This window comes from Lynx rufus, unplaced genomic scaffold, assembly GCF_022079265.1.
Source record: "Lynx rufus isolate CCGP_SWC_20201006 ecotype Redwood Valley unplaced genomic scaffold, mLynRuf1.p SCAF_9, whole genome shotgun sequence".
In the NCBI taxonomy this organism is placed as follows: domain Eukaryota; kingdom Metazoa; phylum Chordata; class Mammalia; order Carnivora; family Felidae; genus Lynx; species Lynx rufus.
The window spans coordinates 15,697,013-15,715,295 of NW_025814897.1; the positions used below are offsets into that span (position 1 = coordinate 15,697,013).

The window sequence follows — 18,283 nt, forward strand, 5'->3', positions numbered from 1 at the left end:
GTAAGACCCGTAGGAGCTTGCTGCCTGGGCTGGGCAGCAGGTTTCCAAGGAACAGGAAGCCCGGGTCAGGGCAGAGGAGGTAGAGAATGAGCGGCATGCGACTCTTGGAGCCACCCACTCACACTGAGGAGCCATGGAGGTGTCCTGAGGTGACAGCTTATTGTGGCACGGGAGGGCCTCCCAGAAAGCATCCACTTGGGACGTGGGTACAAGAGGAGTCAGGGGGCCACCTCCCTTTCATAGTTCATAATTCATCATGCGTTTCTCTCAGGTTCTAGAAACTGCAGGAGCTAAGCCTCTGGTCATGTGACTGTCCGAGGGGTGTGCCCAGCCTTCTCCGTGGAGCTCTCCCGCCCTGCCCCTCCCACAGCAGGGGCCTGGTGGAGAATGGAAAGATACGAGCCAGGCGGCCGAGCCTATGAGGTCACAGCTAGGGGAACCCTAGCCGACTTTGGAAAGCGGCTTTTAAAATCACACAGCTTGGATTCAGGCTCAGCGCCCCCACTCAGTAGCTGTGTAGTTTGGGGAAGCTTATTTGGCTTGCCTTGGCCTTTGCATCCTCATCCGTAAAATAGGGATAATAACGATGCCTACCTCACGCTTACAGGAGAGAAGAGACGTCGGGGGCTGAGCACAGCATCTGGCACATAGCGAACATTCAGCAAGTGCTAGCGTTTAGCATCATTATCCTCTTGATTCTCATTACAAGGAGCTCTCCACATCTCCCAATGTCCCCCCACAGCACATGAGGACATCGGCTGAGCAATTCTGGGAAACAAAAGCCCTTGGGAATCTAACCAAACTCCAGAGGCAGCTGGATGGGCAGCGAGGCTGAGGCTGTAACTGGCTCTGTCCCCAAAGAGAGACTGTCCCACCCCCCCGAGACACTCACTTGGCCCCGCCCTCCCTTTCCCAGGGGAAATTCAGCAGGCAATGGAGTTGACAAAGCCGGAGAGCCTGACTGGTACCCGCAGATGCCTGGGAACCAGGCACTGACCAGAGGACGATGTCACCAGCAACCTCCCCTACCTCCCCATCCGTACACACACGCACCATCTTCCTGGAAATTCTGGACCAATTTGCAAAGTCCCATCACCCCCTTCCATGATTCTTATGGCCTCTATAAATGTCCTGGACCTAAGGAACGTTTTTTCTTTTCCTTTCAAAAGAAAAGGCCTTTTCGCTACCTTATCTCTCCTCCAACACCCACATCCCTGTAACCCTAAAGGACGAGCACCGGATCGTCCTTCATCCACCCCATCTGCTTTTTTGTGAAGGTTTACCTACTTTTTAAGATTCATTTCAAACCTCACCTCCTCCGTGAAGCCCTCCCTGACCTCTCTAGGTGCAACTGGGAGCTTCCAAGCATGGCGTCCACACTCATCCACCTTCCACCGGGTCACACCCAAGAGTTCCTGAGGACACTGTCATCATCTTTGTACTCCGGGGGCCTGGCGTGGGTACCCAGGACAGAGGAGGTGCTGATATGGTGGGGAGGTGGCCGGCTGGCTAAATATATATGCAGAATCCACAGCAGAGGAACCCAAACTAAGAACCCAAACTGAGGCTGTCTGGGCACTGGTGGGGGAACCTCAATTTTCTACGTAGGGGATCCCTAGAACATCCAATAAGACATTTTTCAGGTCACACAACTTTTATTGCTGAAAACTATTGCTGGGGATGCCGTGGACATGAACGTTGCCCTCCCGGACCCCCGGCCTCGATACCATGCAACCAGCCCCCTCGGGCTCTGCCCAGCCTTGCTCTTCCTGGGCGGTCTAGCCCCCGGGCAGCCACCTGCCTGAGCTGGGCTGGGCTGCCCTGCTTGGACCCTGCCTCTGGGAGTCCTAGTATCACCAGGCGAGACCCAGGAAAGTGAGGAGAACTGGACGGGCCAGGAAAGGCTGAGGGAGGCCCAGACCTCCAGCTGACACGGAGGCCAGGCACACGGACAACTTACAGGAGCACAGCAACTCAGATCCTTCACGACGGCTATCTGGAGGGCCTGGGGACAGTGTCCACCCTCCTCCACGGCAGCGTTCGTGTCCGTGCTGTTTCTGAAGCAGCTGAGAAACTGAAAGGCGGAGGGGCTGAGAGAAACTGGCAGGTCCGGGACAGCGCTGGGTATGAGGGGTGTCTGTCCACCCGGACTGTCCCCGGGCTCCGACGCCCACGGAGAAGCAGCAGCAGCCATGTCTTCACGCCCTGGGTGTAGCCCTTGGACGCAGCGACAGTCGTGGCTCTCTGTGATGACCTGCCCGCCAGCCCACGCGAGGACGCTCTTCCCTAAGCGCCCCGAAGGGGCTCCTTCCTCGGGTCCCTGGATGTCAGGAACACTCAGCAAGACTCTGGAATGGTACAGCCCCCAAGAGTCTCTTGGAGTGTTTGGGGTGATGGATGTTAGCTCTTCAGGCTCCTGGAAGTTTTGGAGAATCTTTAAAAATACATCCAGTTCCATTTCTTGAATATAAACATACAATAAAAATCTGCCCCAGTCGCCTGTGACCACACACGGCCAGCTGTCAGCCTGGGCAGCCACCGCTCAGTCAGCCCTCCACACCCAGGGCACCCGCAGGAGGCCTGAGAAAGGGCAGGATGCTTGTAATGCCGAGGGGGGGGGCACCTTCCCGCCGGGGACGGCCCCGGTACTCTGACGACACACGCAATCCATCCCAGGACGGCGGCGATGCTGGTGGCTTCTCAGTCTGGGCTAGTCTCCGAGCCAGGGTCCGAGGAGCAGGAATTTCTGATGTGATCTTCTAGGCCCTTCCTCTGGGCGCTGTCTGGGCTCAACCTCCTCCATCCGTGACGGACACCCTTACAGGAAGGTCCACAGCGCCCAAACTGTTATCTCCAGGTGCTTTCCAGCCTGGGGTTTGGAAAGGGCTGACAGTTCTCCTGGTTTCTGGAAAACCTTGGGAGAGCAACTACACACATACACGCACGCACGCGCACACACACACACACACACACACACGTGCACATTCACAGAGGCAGTAGACAGCGGAGGTGGGAGTGACGCAGGTGCCTCGGAACCTTTGGCCCAGATGACACTGCAAATGGCCCAGTCGCTTTGGCCAGAGTCTTTATGCAGCCAGGGCTGTGAGGTGGGACAGGACAGCTGCTTAGGATTTCCGGAAGCGCACCTCACTCTGAGGAAGAGAACAAGGGAGAAGAGGGTGAGGGTGGGCCAGGAATACAGAGGCCGAAGGTGGGGGTCCAGAGCCTAAAATCCAGTCCAGCTGTCACTGGGCACTGTTCCTCGGAGACAAGCAGCAACGAGGAACCGTGGAAGCAGAGAGACCGACCGGACTGGATTTCCAGAGCGGCCACCCAAGCTCTCTGTTCTGCCCTCGCTCTGGCAGAGGAAGGAGAGGGGAGCACGGAGCTCCTGCTTTACAGCCGAGACAGGAGGCTCAGGGAAGGTAGGGGCTGAGCGGGGGCAGCAGAGGGGGAGGTAAATCTCCCTCCTGCCCCATCTCCACGAGACTAACTTCCTGCCAAGGAGGGAGGCCGCCTGCACACGCCCCTCCAGCGGGCTGTGTGAACTCACACCCTGGCCATCCCGGTGGGGGGGAGGACGGTGCTCCCGGGGCCGGCACCCAGCCTGGGCCCACCCCTTTTCAACCCTTCAGAGGGAAGAATCTGAGGGACAGAAACACGGGCAGCTGGGGTCGGCCTACCATTCGACTGCTGTCCCGCCCCAGTCTTCTGCTGAACACCCCAAGCACAAGGGGGTGAGGGGAACTCTGCCGAGCCCCTGGGGAAAGCCCGGGCCCTCTTGCAGGCACCCCACCTTTGGGAGCTCCCAGCCTGCCCCGCGCAGCACCCCCTGCAGGCTCTCACCTCCATCTCGCTGTAGATCCAGGGGAGGACTGCTGTCACTTTGGTATACACACCGGGCTTGTTCCTCTGGCCACAGCCTGTGCCCCAGCTAGTGACTCCTGCCAGGTACCAGCGACTGTTCTGCTCACAGACCAGGGGCCCCCCGCTGTCTCCCTATGGGGGGGTGGGGGGGCGGGGAGGAGGGAGCACACATTATCAGCAGGGGAGGGGAGGTGGTCCTTGAGCAAGCAACGGTGGGCACCAGATTCTCACTCCAAACCCAACACCCCAGCCTTCTCCCAGGCAGCCTCACCTGGCAGGAGTCTCTGCCTCCCCGAAGGTCCCCAGCACACATCATCCTTGGGGTAAGGTAACTGTCATAGACCAGGAAGTCATTGCATTTCTTAAAGTCAATGAGGTTGACCTGCACCTCCCGGAGGAAGGGGGATGTCTTCTCTTCAGTGGAGTTGAGGAAAGAGAAGATGGGAAGGAGTGAGACTTCCGGCAGCCTCCCGGACTTCTAGCCGCTCACCCCACGACCCGGACTCCAGCTTCCTGGAAGCGGAGGGCACCATTCCCACGGCTGGCCCCCCAGCACGTACGGACGCACACACACTCCCACACACGTAACAGAGACATACACGTACGTACACGTTCAAACTCACAGCCCTCGAGGCTGCCTGCACGCTGCACAGCGCCTTTCTGTGCTCAAAGCACCATCAGATCCACCATTTCATTTGGTTTTCAGGAACTAGGTGCCCGGAAGGGGCGCAATGAATCCGTTTACAGTTGGAGAAACTCGTGGCCGAAGTTGCGGCGTGCCCACGGTCACACGGCTGGTCAGTTCTGGGGCCGAGATCAGGACCGGGCTGCTCCCGGGCCGGTCACCGCTCCGTCACACTGAGCAAGGGAACAGCGGCCCTGCCCCCGGCAGCTAGCCAGAGTCTCACAGTGAGGCCAGCCAGGCGCTCTCGGGCCAAACGTAACCGATCTTTCGGAGCCGACATCGGACGAGGCCACTCCGTCCGTGATGGCGGGGAAGCCACCTTACTCTTGTTTGAGCATAAACGAAACTAAGGGAGGTTACTGCGCAAACCACAAAAATACCAAATATCCCCTCTCCCAGCCAGTAGGAGTGGCTACCGCTTATTCACCCATCAGAGCTTCCGACTCAGTTTATTCTTAACTCCTAGAGGAGACTATTGAGATACCCAATTGTGGAATTCCAGTCTGGACAAATGCTCCGCTTCTCTGAACCTGCATCCCCAAACCACCCAGGTCCTATGATAAGTCCTGTCTAGCCCTCTGTTAGTAAGACTTTCACGGTTCTCCATGGTACACGTCCCCCCTCAGTGCAATAAGCAGGGAACCCAAGGTGTTCGCAACCACGGAGGGTTTCCAGGTGGGCTTGGCTGGAGGGCACTGTCGCACCAACCGCTTTGACATACACGTGGGGATATACACCCCCACCTTGGGCTGGTTTACAGGCTTTTACTTTGGAACGCTCTGCGCAAAGCTGTTTAGGGGGACGCAGGCACCTGGTGTGGTCTGCAGCGATGGAAGGATCTGAGCCATGAAGCCTACGTGGTCTGAACACAGGCTGCACAGCGTTGTCAGTCCTGGAAATAGTCTTTCTTTTCTCGTAAGGTACGTGAATGAAACGCTGGTGCCTCCTCACCGGGAGGTGGCACCTAAGAGTTCGGAGGCAATAAATGTCCAGGCCCTCATGTACGGACCCGTGTACAGACACGTCTCGTGTCTGCGTACAGGATAGCTTTCTGAACTTCCGTAGCCGTATGCAAAAGTAGCTGAGATTAGTTAAGCCTGTGTCAACAGCTGGGATTTTTTTCACTCGTACATTTGGGACTTCTCCTTTTGGTTGACTAACGCTGCCCGTGCCAAGACAACCTTTTTTTTTCTTTTTTTCACTTTTAAAAAGAGGCAGGAGAACCGTGTTCTAGACTCAGTTCTGTCTGTTGGAAAGTACCGGGGTGACCGTGGGCAAGTGACTTAGCCCCGGAGGTCTTCGGTTTCCTCATGTGTAAGATGGGGAGATTGGGTCGAGGGTGGACTTCGCGAGATTAAAGGTTTCTGTTACGGGCTACCAGACAGTCCGCTATGTGTGGGAGTGAGGTGAACGCGCAGACATCCACACCCAGGCCCATGAATCCATAATGCCCAAACCCTCATCTAGATAGGCCCTCCTCTATATACCCCAACACATCACCTCCACCCACTCCATACAGACGCACACACATACACACACACACACACGCACACACACACACACACACACACCCCAGCATCTCTGGCCCCTCACCATCTGTCTCCTTGGTCTTGCCAAAGCCTGTGATCCAGCAGGTGTCATTGAGGCCGAAGGTCTGTCCATGCATAGGGAGGCAGGCAGGGTGGACATGAGCTGCAAGGAGACCTCAAGACATCAGTGCGGGGACAAGGCCGGAGATTTTGGTTGGGAGGGTAGCTCAAAGGGACGGGAGTCCCAGTGTCCTAGGACCCTCCTCCTTGCCCCCAGACTGGTTCTGAATCTTCTGGGCCCCTGAACTGACCAGGCAAGAAACTCAGTCACTTCATCTTGACCCCCCAGCCTGTAAAGGGTACTACCAGAGTCCCTCAAGCATTCTGATTTCAGCGGGTGCCCTGTGGACAGAAGCGTAGGCCTTGGAAGCTCCCCTGTGCCAAGCCGACCCTGGGCGGCCACACGTCTCTCCCTTCTTAGAGCGGCTTTCCTGGCTGAGCCTCCTCCGTGCCCGTCCGTCAGAGCAAAGAGCAGCCCCAGGCTAAGTTCCAGGCATTCTCACCATGGCATCTCAGTGATGTGTCCGGCCTGGTCTGGGGAGAGCACCCACTGGGTGGCCAGGGCCTGAGGCACTCCCTCCAGGTCAGACAACCTCTCCAGGCGGGAAGAGCACAGCCCTAGAGGCACAGACCACAAAACCACCGCTCACTTGCTCCCATGCTCAGAAACATCTAGAAGGTGTTGTTGGAGATCACTTCACAAGCTCTCTCCGAGGACTGGCGTCCTTAGATAGACCAGGGCACGGACCACCAAACCCCAAGTTGCAAGAGGAAATTCTCAGGTGATAGAATGTTTGCAGTGTCCTCAACTGTTTGCTACGCTCACTGAAGCCTCCTGCATGTGGAACAGTGCCCGACACGTGCAACGTGCTCAACAAACAGAGCAAGGAAGAAAGGAAGGACAGACACAGAGGAAGGGAGGGCGGGAGTGAGAATCAATGCTAGATTCTTCCATAAAGTGGGCTTTAAGTTTTGGTGTCTAACACGTTCGTCTGCTGGAGAGTAAACAAACAAAAAATAAATGAGGGTTAAAAAAAAAAAAGGCGGGGGGAGCGCCTGGGTGGCTCAGTCGGTTAAGCGTCCGACTTTGGCTCAGGTCATGATCTCGCGGTTGGTGAGTTCGAGCCCTGTGTCAGGCTCAGTGCTGACAGCTCAGTGCGGACAGACTCAACTTTGGATTCTGTGTCCCCCTCTCTCTCTGCTCCTCCCCTGCTCACGCTCTGTCCCTCTCTCTCTCTCAAAAATAAATAAACATTAAAAAAAATTTAATAAAAAAAATAATAAATGAGGGAATGGCATCAATAATTAACCAAAAAAAGCAAAACCTAATTTCTTAAAATATGCTCATTTTTTAAGATGTAGGGTCTTAAAAACACGTCACACTGTTATACATCCCGCTCGTTTTTATGGGGGGATTACATGTATCAGTGAGTTTTCGTAAGTTTTCACCGATAGTACCGTGACTTCAAGGTGCTAGGCCTGCCGAAGGAGTTGAAGAAAATCTGCCTGATTTCTAAACCCAAACTCAGGGCACATGGTCTGACCAGAGAACTACATAAATCTAAGCTGTGCTTCTCAGACTACGCGAGTGCTTCCTGCCCAGGGGCCTATCGGAGTCTGGAGAGGGGCCTGCCACAGTCTGAAAAGCACGTGCGATATCGTAATACCTTTCGTTTGGTTTTACAAATTACTTAATTTGATTTGGAATTCCAAATAACATTAGAGGGGGGTTGGGGTGGTTGGAGATCTGGAAGCTTAGCCAAATGGAGTCTGGGTCCGGCAAGGTCGGGAAGGCCTATCCTGGTCCTGTAGACCTGACTGCCCCCCTTTTGGGTGGGCGCGAGGGGCAGGGCAGGGCGGGGGCAGAGGATGCCCCCTCACCTCGCAGTCCCAGGCTCCACAAACAAGGCTGGAGGACAGGAAGAGGGCAGGGAGGGCTTGCCCGCTGGGTGGCTGGGTGGCTGGGTGGTGTGGCTCTGGACCGGCCCCACCCAACTGAGCTCTGCTGTGGTTTCCTCCTCCTCACCCCACTCTGATGACCCAGTGTCTGAGTCATGACCGATACCACCTCTGTAATTAATGTGCCAAGAAAGACCAGCTCACGGGCTCAGAGCACCAGAAAGGCAGGACTAACCAGAGAGCCCTCGGAGGCTTCTGGAGAGCCTGATGCACTCAGCTACCCTTCAAGGAAGCCCCATCTGTGCCACCGTGGCTCCCCCAGCCGTCCTCATCATCACGTCATCGGCCTCTGGGGACTGTCTGTGTGGGTCACCCGTTGTTCGATTTGAATAGAATTGAATTGCAACTGTGCAGCCTGTTACCTAGCAGCAGACACACAGTAAGTACTTGGTAAGTTTGCACAGGAGAGAGTGAATTAATGAATGAAGCCTCCTTTGATCTCCTGACAACTCCGAGCACGTCCTTCCTCTAGTCAACCCCGTGGCAATCCACTTTTGGAACGTGTTCTCCACGGCCGTCATAGCAATCGGCCAGCGGAGAGCCCAGGGCAAACGGCATTGCTAGGGAGGGGGACCCTCCTGGATCCAGTCCCGGAGCGGCCACTTACTACTTCATTGCCTTGGGTAAACTTCTCTCTGGAAAGTTCCATCTCCTCAAAGGTAAACCGAAGCTAGCAAGAGTACCTGCTCTACAGGACTGGCTGTGAAGAGTTTAGTGTTACCGCAGATGTAAAACGCCTACCACGGTGCCCAGCCCCTAGTAAGTGCTCAATAAAGACGCATGAAACAATTCGATCTATGTACTTGAATTGAGACCAGTATCCAAGCCTTGTCTCTGTCACCAGCTTGCGATGCGAGATGTGTCATTTGGGACAACCTTATTTCTAGCCTCTGGGCCTCCGTTTCCTCGATGGTAAAGTAGAGGTGTTGCAATAAATGACCCCTAAGAGCCTTTGACCGCCACCGTGCTGAGGCTCGGGAACCCCAAGAGGGGTGCACGGAGGCCACAAGGCTGGGCCCTGAGGGTCGCCTGGAGGAGCCGGGGTGGGTGTGACCGGTGTCGATCCACTCACCAGACAGGGTCAGGGGCTTGGAGAGCCGCATGAGGGCAATGTCATAGTCGTCCTCCTCGTCCGTGTAGTTGCCATTGATGATGATCTGGGAGATGGAGGCCGCCGCAGGCAGCTGGAGCAGGTTGCTGGTACCCGCGTAGACCTTCCAGCCCTCCAGGATCTTCTCCCGGGTCCTGCAGGAGCCACAGGAGACCGTGGTCTGGTGGAGCCCAGTGGCAGCACCTGCTACACCCAGGGAGCCGCGGCCGTGGCTGCAGCTTACAGGCAGGAGGATGGACGAAATGACCTCTAAGGGGAGCCGTCTATCCCGGCCCAGGGCTCCAAAACAATCCCCTGCCTCCACAAGCCCCTCGTGAACCGGCCACTCTGCACCTCCCAGTAATAAAGAGAGGGCACGGGGGGGGGGCGCCTGGGTGGCGCAGTCGGTTAAGCGTCCGACTTCAGCCAGGTCACGATCTCGCGGTCCGGGAGTTCGAGCCCCGCGTCGGGCTCTGGGCTGATGGCTCGGAGCCTGGAGCCTGTTTCCGATTCTGTGTCTCCCTCTCTCTCTGCCCCTCCCCCGTTCATGCTCTGTCTCTCTCTGTCCCAAAAATAAATAAAAAACGTTGAAAAAAAATTTAAAAAAAAAAAATTAAAAAAAATAAAAATAAAGAGAGGGCACGGGCACAACCTGTGAGCATCTACCCCCACCGCCTCCTCGTCGTGCCACCAAGTTTCCTACAAGGTGGACAGGCCACACCTCGGCACAAATGGGTCTGCCAGAGACTCACTCGAGACTGGGGAAGCCAGTGCCCGCCCCCCCCCCCCCCCCCCCCCCCCCCCCCCGCCAAGGCCCTTTCCTGCTCACCGGCTCAAAGGGACAAGCCTGGCTGGTGACGGTCAGAAGCTGACGGTTCCACCCTCCCTACGATCCCCATCCCTCACTTCCCAGATCCGCGTTCCCGATTCCTCGGGCTCCCCTCCTGTAAGTTCCTGCTGCAGAAAGCAGAGGCCTCTTCAGGGGCAGGTTCCCCAGCCCTTGCGTAGGCCCGCCTCACCCTCCCTTCGGGGTCATCACGGTTCTTTTCTCATTCTGGGCCGAGCTCGGAACCAGAAGCCCCAACTCACACTCCCCAGGACCAAATCGCAACCGCAAACCACGGCCCCGGCCGCACCAGTGGCGCCTGCCCTCGGGGGCCGGGTCACAGCCCAAGCCCTCCTCTGCGGACCGACAAGTGAGTCTGGTGATCCCCAACCCGGGAGGCACGGCGTCACCCCCCCCCCCCCCCCCCCGCTCGGGTACTTACACAAAGAAGCAGTGAGCGGCTGTGAGCACCCACTGGGCGTCGATCAGCGTGCCCCCGCAGATGTGCGTGGTGCCATACTGCAGACTCACTTGCCAAGGCCACTTGCTCTCTGGGGCCAGCGCCCCTCCCACGATCCGCCCGGTCATGGCCCTCAGTCCACAGTCTGGGGAGAGGCAGAAGAGACAAACCGTGACCTCTGCTGTCCTCAGAGCCGCCACCGTGCTCCCTGGATCCAGGGCGGGCTCGGGCAGCCTCATCCTGAGGGCACCCACCCGCCCGCGGACACTGCTTTGCTCACTCCGTCTGATGTGGCTCGGCTGCTTCCTGCCAAGGCAGAGCAGTAGGTCAGACTTCTGGGATCACCCAGCACGAAGTTGCATCCTGGGCAGGTTCCTCTTTCCTGCCACTCATTCCTTCTCTCCTTGGCAAAGGCTTACTACGTGCCTGAAGCTTTGGGCACCGTGCCAAGCAACGAGGTGGTGACGGTGAACCCCAAGGCTGCTACCAGGAGGTCGGGGAAGCAGCCCCAGTCTGACATGACCCTGAATTGATGGGCATGGCGACAGGGACCTCTATCATTTGCAGGCAAAGGAGAAATGAACTTTCCCTGATGTGCGGGTGGGTCTGTGCCCACATGGCTCCCCAGTGGGTCATTCAGGGCTACTGGGGACCCTGTATGGATCCCAAGGGAACATTTCCAGGAGGAGGGAATCGTGCCCCCACAATTGTGGACAAGGAGGGCAGTCCCCAAGTGTGTTCAGACACGTGTCCTTTTTTCTTCGAAAGGGGACAGAGTGAAGGACCCGCAGCGATCGGAGGGGGTGGGCACTCCGTCTGTAGTCCCCGTGCCTGCCTGCCCAGGGGAGCATCCCTACCTGGTCGTTACAGAGAACACAGCACTTGTGGGCTGATTCATGGCTTGGGGTTTGGGGTCAGACCCGAGGTTGGATACTGACTCCCCACCTACCAGCGGTCTGCATTAAGCAAGGCAAACATTTCGGCCTCTCATCAGTGAGTGGACAGTAATGGCATCTGCCCGGTGAGAATCCCACGCAATCGTGTTTATCAAGAGCCCGGTGCCTTATGGCACAGAAGGTACTCAGTAAATGTTGGCCCTAGATCTAGTTCCGCGTCTACTGATATGGGAGCTTTAAGCTGGTCCAGACTGGCTCTCCCAGTCCTTCCCACCACCCAGAATCCATGAGATTTGAATGGCTTCCCTTGTATGAACAAGGTTGCTGAGCTGGGCAGAGTCAGGAGAAGGGCAAATGCTACCCTGAGACTGTCCCAGTGCCTTACGGGGCCCCCAGCCCTGAAGCAGTCCTGCTAGTTAAGACCATCTTCCTGGCTTGGACGCCCAGGGCTGACCATCGCCCCCAGAGAGGTCCCACCCCTCTGCTCCCTGACTCCCACCCCACACAGGCCACAGTCCAGGAGGAAGAGCATCTTCTTACGGGAACACTGGAGAGAGACATACTGCTGGGAAGGGCATTCAGACCTGCAGGAAGAGACGCAGAAGATGTGAAAAGGGCACATTAAACACCTCCTCCAGGAAGCCTTCCCTGGTTGACTCTAAGTTCCTATCCCGTCTCCTTTGCATCAGATAGAGACTCTGATGTCCCTCCCAGAGAGACAGATCGTTCTAGTGCTTTCTCCAGGAATGGGGATGGCTCAGTGCAAACCATCCCCACTCTTGTCCCCACCCCCACCCCCCGTTTTCTTATGGTAGATGGCACACATTTGCACAGATCCATGTCCTCTGAACTCATGACTTCATTGTCCCAGCATCTTTCCACAGCTGAACAGGTGGCCTGACCCTCCTCTGACAGTTCCTCAATGCTCTGCCGGCCCCGCAGCACGCAAAACACCTACACAAAGCAGGCATCCAGGGTACGGCTGATCCACTTCCCTTCCTTTCCCCCCCCCTCCCCTGCCCTCCCCATCCCTTTTGCTCTGGAAGTCTTTTTTCTTCTTTCCCCTCCCCAGGGTAAACACTGCTAGCTGCTGGAGCCTCCCCTTGAGTGGGGAGTGGGGTTGCGACAAGGGCGGGGCCACAGTGCAAAGATGACAGAGGGCAAGGCCCAGGAGGGGGCCGGGGCTTGGCAGTGCGGCCTCCCTCTCCCTGACCACAGGCACCTGGCACTCCTGCTCCTGCTCCCTACCCTGCACCTGCTCACCCCAGTGACGTTTCTCCCCCCCCCCCCGCCCACCCCAAGCCCCCTCCCTGCAGCAGCTTCCAGCTCAAACACCTGGCTGCCTGGTGGCCCCAGGGTTCACTCGTGGTCTCCGGCAACCTGATAAACTCTGTGCCACCCCTGACCTTGAGGTGCTCTCGGCACCGAGCTTCAATCAGAACTTTCAAGTCGGGAGACAGGTGGCAAATGAGGACTGTTTCTGGGATGCTCCTGACATTCGCGATGGGTTCCCGGAGGCTGGGTCCCAGAAAGGCCAAAGGAGCGGGGATCCCCGACTCAAAGCGCTCCGCCGTTTCCCTGCGCACAGGCGGGCAGCCTGGCCTGCCCCACCGCACCTGTAGAGGCTTTCCTGGAGGGTAGAGTTGTATTTGGAGATTGAGAGGCTGCTGGTGAGATCCCCGTGGGCCACCTCGGTTGTCCGGTAAGCACTGTAAGGGAGGGGACGGAAAGAAGAATGAGCCCCCCTTGAGACAGACCGCACCCTTCCCGGTCCCCGGGCATGTGTTAGAGTCCTGCTGGGAGAGGCCAGAGGCGGCTAAGGCCCAATACGCTCAGACCCGTCCCACGTAGTCCACCACTGTCCCCACTAGCCCTGTGCGCCAGCCCAGTGGTTTTCAAAGTGTGGTCCCATCCCAGACAGCAGCATCAGCACTGCCTGGGAACTTGTTAGAAATGCAAATTCCTGGGTCCTCTGAACCCTAGACCTACTGAACCAGGACCTCTGGCCCCGTGTTTTTAACAGGCTCTCTGGGTGATTTTGGTGCACGTGCAAGTTCGAGAAACACTGACCCGGCCCTTCTCTAGCCAAACTGTGATCCACGGGCCAGCAGCAGCCATACCCCGGACCTGCTGAGTCAGACTCTGCATTTTAAAGATCCCCACGTTATGGGTTTGTGCATTAAAGTCTGAGAACCTTGTAGTCGCTTACCAGATCTCAGACCACAGCGTCTATAGGAATCAGCTAGGGGCATTTATGAAGCAGGTTCTAAAGAGATCTGATCCAGAGATTCTGATTTTGGGGTGCATTTTAACAAGCACCCCAGGCGATTCGGATGCGGGGAATGCACGGATCACTATCGGTGTGGCACTTCTGCGCACTTCTAGAACACGATACCCCTTGTACGAGAGTGGGCCTTTGTGCGTGCCATTCCTCTCCCTGGGGGCTCCTCCGTTCCCTGCTCTCTGCCAGGTGCACCCTCTCCTTTGCCCTTATCACTACACATCACATTGTATCACGGTTATTCGTTCGAGCCTCTCTTGCCCACACCATACCGGAGATTCTCTAAGGGCAGGGATCTTGTCTGGGGGCCACACGGTCTCTGGCACATATTAAATCTCAATTACATTCTTTGAATAAACGCCACTATCTACTGAAGCCCCAGGGAGGCTCGGATTTGCATAAGGCCTCACAACTCCATGATGAAAGATGTGTACTATCTTCCAGCCGGATCCCTTGGTTCCCTCTCTGACGATCAGAACTCTGAGGCTGAAGCGAGGGCAGAGAACAGGTTCTAAGTCCCAGCCTCCGAGCCCCGCTTCTCAAGGTGCTTCCTCTACAGAGTCCTCAGCGACATCCTAAACCCTTCTCCCCACGACCTCACACACCTTGGTGAACCCCCCCAAAGCGCAGACCAGCAGGGAGGACGGAGTTGGCTCTGTGGCCTGCAAATAAGGGAAGGATGGGGAACCCCTTCAAGCAGGAAGGCTGTCCTAACCCTACTCCCCGCCCCACCCACTAACATCAGCTTTGGTTGGAAGTCTTGAGAGCCAAAGATTCTAAGACTTTACCTGGCCACACCTGCCCGTCTCCTTCCCCCCTTTTTTTTTTTAATTTTTTTTTTAATGTTTATTTATTTTGGGGACAGAGAGAGACAGAGCATGAACGGGGGAGGGGCAGAGAGAGAGGGAGACACAGAATCGGAAGCAGGCTCCAGGCTCCGAGCCGTCAGCCCAGAGCCTGACGCGGGGCTCGAACTCACGGACCGCAAGATCGTGACCTGAGCTGAAGTCGGACGCTTAACCGACTGAGCCACCCAGGTGCCCCTCCTTCCCCCCCTTTGATGAGTTCCAGCTCAAGCCACAACTGCTGTAGCTCAGAGCCCCAGCCCCTAATTCCCAGCCGTGAGGAGAAGACAAGACAGGCCCCAAAGCCCATCCCCCTCACAGGGCCACCGCGACCATTAAATGTGATCACTGGACACAAGGCCACTTCGATGCAGAGAACCGGGCGGGAGTGACCTCCTCCTGCAGATCTACAAATAATTACTTTGGCCTCGTGGGAACAACTTACTCCCAGGCTTGGGCTCCCGAGGCCACTGTCTCTGCCTAACTCAAGAGTGTCCTGAGCTAGTGCTCTCATCCCTGGTCCTCGAGGATCTTTTTTATCTTCTTTTTTTTAATGTTTATTTACTTATCTATTTAGAGAGAGAGCAGGTACAAGCTAGTGGGGGAGGGGCAGAGCAAGGGACAGAACCCCAAGCAGGCCCCGCGCTGTCAGCACAGGGCCCCACACGGGGCTCGAACTCACAAACCGTGAGATCAGGACCCGAGCCAAAATCAAGAACAGGACGCTTGGCGGACTGAGCCACCCAGGTGCCCTTTCACGGTGCCCACAATGAGCCTGGGAGGCCCCTGCAAAGAGCCCGAGCCATCCCCGAAGCTGGGACCCTGGGGAGAGGTTTACCTCATGAAACCCAGCTGCTGGCACGTCTTCTCTGAGTAGGAGTCGTTCCAGCTGTCACTGCAGATGGGAAGCCACTGATGGGAGGATCCAGAGTAGACCTTAAGCAGAGACTTGTTCCAATCAAACCTCACTGCCAGGCAAGAAAAGGGCAGAGCGGGCTTTCAGCACCCAGGAAGCTCCAAAGTCTTGAGGAATGTCCTGAGTGAGGCTCTGAGACGCTCCTGTCCTAAGGCTCCTCGCTGGGGCCTGGGGAACGTCCGGGAGCCAGATCCGGGAGGTAATGATCACTGGCCAGGGCTCAGAAGCCCCAGACACTCAGTAGAGGCAGAGCCAAGGCAGGGGCTGGGGCAGGGCAGACAGCCCTCCATGCCACAGGACCCAGGGGACCTCTGCTGGGAAAACGGGGTGAGCAACGCCAGGAGGCAGCACCCCAAGAGGGCAGTGACGTGCCCGGACGAGAGAGTGACAAGGGGGAATAGGGTCTGTGATCCGACTGCGTGTTCAGTCGCAGAGAGACGTGCTTATGGGCAATGATAGGCATAAACACGCAGGCAATACGCACCCACAGACACCTGCATCGGGGCTATACATAGACAACGCACCGAAAAAGCACTGAGGATCAGGGCTCAAAGAGACCTTTGTGCTCATCTAGGCCAGCTGTTGACAAAACTTTACGAAACTTTACGAAACCACAGGGGGTGCCAAGTCAGGGGTCACCTGCTGGGCAAAGAGCAGGGGCATGTGGACCCCACACCTGCCTCCGGCCAGAGCAGCTTCGTTTTGTCTGCTACTCGGGAGTAGACAGATCCTGAGAACTACTAATCTCGTCCATTTCACAAATTAAGAAACTGAAGCCCAGAGAAGGTAAGTGACTTGCCCAAGTCACACAGCACCCCAAGCCAGGTTTCAGACCCAAGGCTACTGTGACCAGAGCCCAGGTCCTCCGGCTCTCTGTCCACTGCCCCCTATTCAAGCTGATGGGCGGTTTGCAGTGTGCACTCACACCCTCTCACACACGCACCCGTGCCCAGCGTCCTTACCACAGCCCAGCTCATCACTTCTCAGCTTACAGTCCACGACCCCATCACAGCGCACGGCATGTATGGGGCAGCTCTCCACTGGCTCCTTGTACTTGATTCCCGTGTGGCCCCGCCAGAAGTAGACTGGAAAACAGCGAAGCAGACAGCCGGGTCACTGCCAGCCCCCGGGAGACCAGACGCTAAGCAGCCCGAGGCCCTGGGGGTTCTGAGACACCGACCTGCAATCCCTCTTGGACTCTGGGGCTCTCTTCCCCCATCTGTATGGAGAGAAAGGCTGCTCAGGAATGCTCCAGAATGCTCTGGAAAGCTCCTGCAAGCAGGGTAGCACCAGGCAGACTCAAGCAGCCACCCAGAGAGAGAGAGAGAGAGAGAGAAAGAAAGAGGGAGGGACAAAGAGAGAGACAGAGAGGGAGAGGGAGGTGTGGAGGCGGGTACTGCTTTGGAAGCTCCCGTGCCCTACATGGGCCAGAGCGGTGACCAGAGAAAGCCCTCCTCCGGCATCCCAGAGCCCCCCTCTCAGAGCCCCTCTGGCATCCCTTCATCTCTGCTCTGTGGGTCATGGCAGAGACATTTCTGTCTCCACAGTCCCCACACGCAAGCACTAGCCATCCTGTCTTCTCCAAGGCCATTCCTTAGTCCCAGAAACTCCTGGATTTTCTTCCTTCTCTTTCTCCCCTAAACAAGGGATGTCTCCTTTGCTCAGTTCTTGCCCCATTACTTGCCTTTATGCCTTTAAATGTCTTTCCATTCAAAGAAAAATTCTAGGTGGCTGATTCCCAAACGCACAAGCTTCACAAACCATGTGTGAAAGTCAGCCTCGTGACTCCCTCTGTCTCAAACACCAACCTCGTCTCAAACTGGGAGTCCCATGCCTCCTGCCTGGAGACAGCTTCCCTCGAGTGCCCAAGAAACCCGAGTTCTAACTCTTCACCCTGCCCCTCCTCTTCAATCTCCTCCTCAGCCTGACCCCCTGCTTCCCCCACTGACCCTACCACGCGCTCAGTTACCCAAGGTGAAGGTCACCCTTGTGTGTCTGCTCCTTCCAGACCCCGGCACCAATGCCACCTAATGTTTTGGACTTGCCCTTCCTCTCTGTGCCCTGGTTTTCCCCTTCCCACGCCCTGGGCACTGAGGCTCCCGGGAACCCGGGTCAGTCCCCCTCTGAATGGAGGGGCCACCTTGACAGTCAGGGGACTTCAAGAAACGTTGTGAAACCACACCATGACTATAAGCCTATCCAGGGGGGGGTGCCCTTGGATGCCATCTCATCCCTTCAGGGGTCATTCCCCTCTCAGAGGATGGCCGGGGGGTTCCCCGGAGCACTGCCCTGTGTGGGAGGGGCAGCAAGTCCTGGCTGGAGGTTCACATGGGCACCATGTGGCAGGCACCGGGCTGAGACCTTTATGTGAGTCGTGACGGTGACGCCGCCGCCTCGTCAGGCATGTGGGGACACTGAGGCTTGAAGTTAATCCATTTGCTGTGGTCGCACAGCTGGTAAGTGGCAGAGCCCGGATGTTATGGGGGGCGGGGGGGCGGGGCATGCCCTTAACCAACACACTAGCTCCCCCTGCGTCATCTCCTTCCTGGATCAGCCTGGCCAGCCCGTGTTTCCGTGCGGTGGTCCAGCCGGCTCCTCACCACATGTGCTGCCTCTTTAACAGAAGCCTAACCCCCGGCCTGGCATTTCAAGCTCTCTACAGTGGGGCCCAGCCATCCCCAGACGGCCCCCATGGCCCCAAATAGTATTTTTCCCTCTCTGGCTAAGTGGGTCCCTTCCCTCTCCCCACGCCGACCTTGCCCACCTGCCCCCTATGTTTCCTGCAGCTGCTTATCCTGCTCAGATCCCCTGGCAACGTGCCCTCCCGTCTTCCAGGCCGTCACCTGACCCTTCGTGAGCTGGCCTCTAC

General features: G+C 57.0%; 1 protein-coding gene across 1 annotated transcript in view; it reads right to left on the reverse strand.

Annotated features, from left to right (window-relative positions):
- Window positions 1–1,655: 1,655 nt before the first annotated feature.
- The window catches only part of TMPRSS13 (transmembrane serine protease 13), a 28,347-nt gene continuing 11,719 nt past the window's right edge, over window positions 1,656–18,283 (reverse strand). The window contains exons 4-14 of the mRNA XM_047071326.1: window positions 16,595–16,633; window positions 16,377–16,499; window positions 15,337–15,466; window positions 12,989–13,081; window positions 11,913–11,956; window positions 10,459–10,621; window positions 9,173–9,345; window positions 6,146–6,244; window positions 4,139–4,281; window positions 3,847–3,999; window positions 1,656–3,152 (exon numbers count right to left, since the gene is read on the reverse strand). Of these exons, the coding sequence (XP_046927282.1) occupies window positions 3,126–3,152; window positions 3,847–3,999; window positions 4,139–4,281; window positions 6,146–6,244; window positions 9,173–9,345; window positions 10,459–10,621; window positions 11,913–11,956; window positions 12,989–13,081; window positions 15,337–15,466; window positions 16,377–16,499; window positions 16,595–16,633 (1,187 nt within the window). The 3' untranslated portion in view covers window positions 1,656–3,125. The remainder of the gene's footprint in view (window positions 3,153–3,846; window positions 4,000–4,138; window positions 4,282–6,145; window positions 6,245–9,172; window positions 9,346–10,458; window positions 10,622–11,912; window positions 11,957–12,988; window positions 13,082–15,336; window positions 15,467–16,376; window positions 16,500–16,594; window positions 16,634–18,283) is intronic.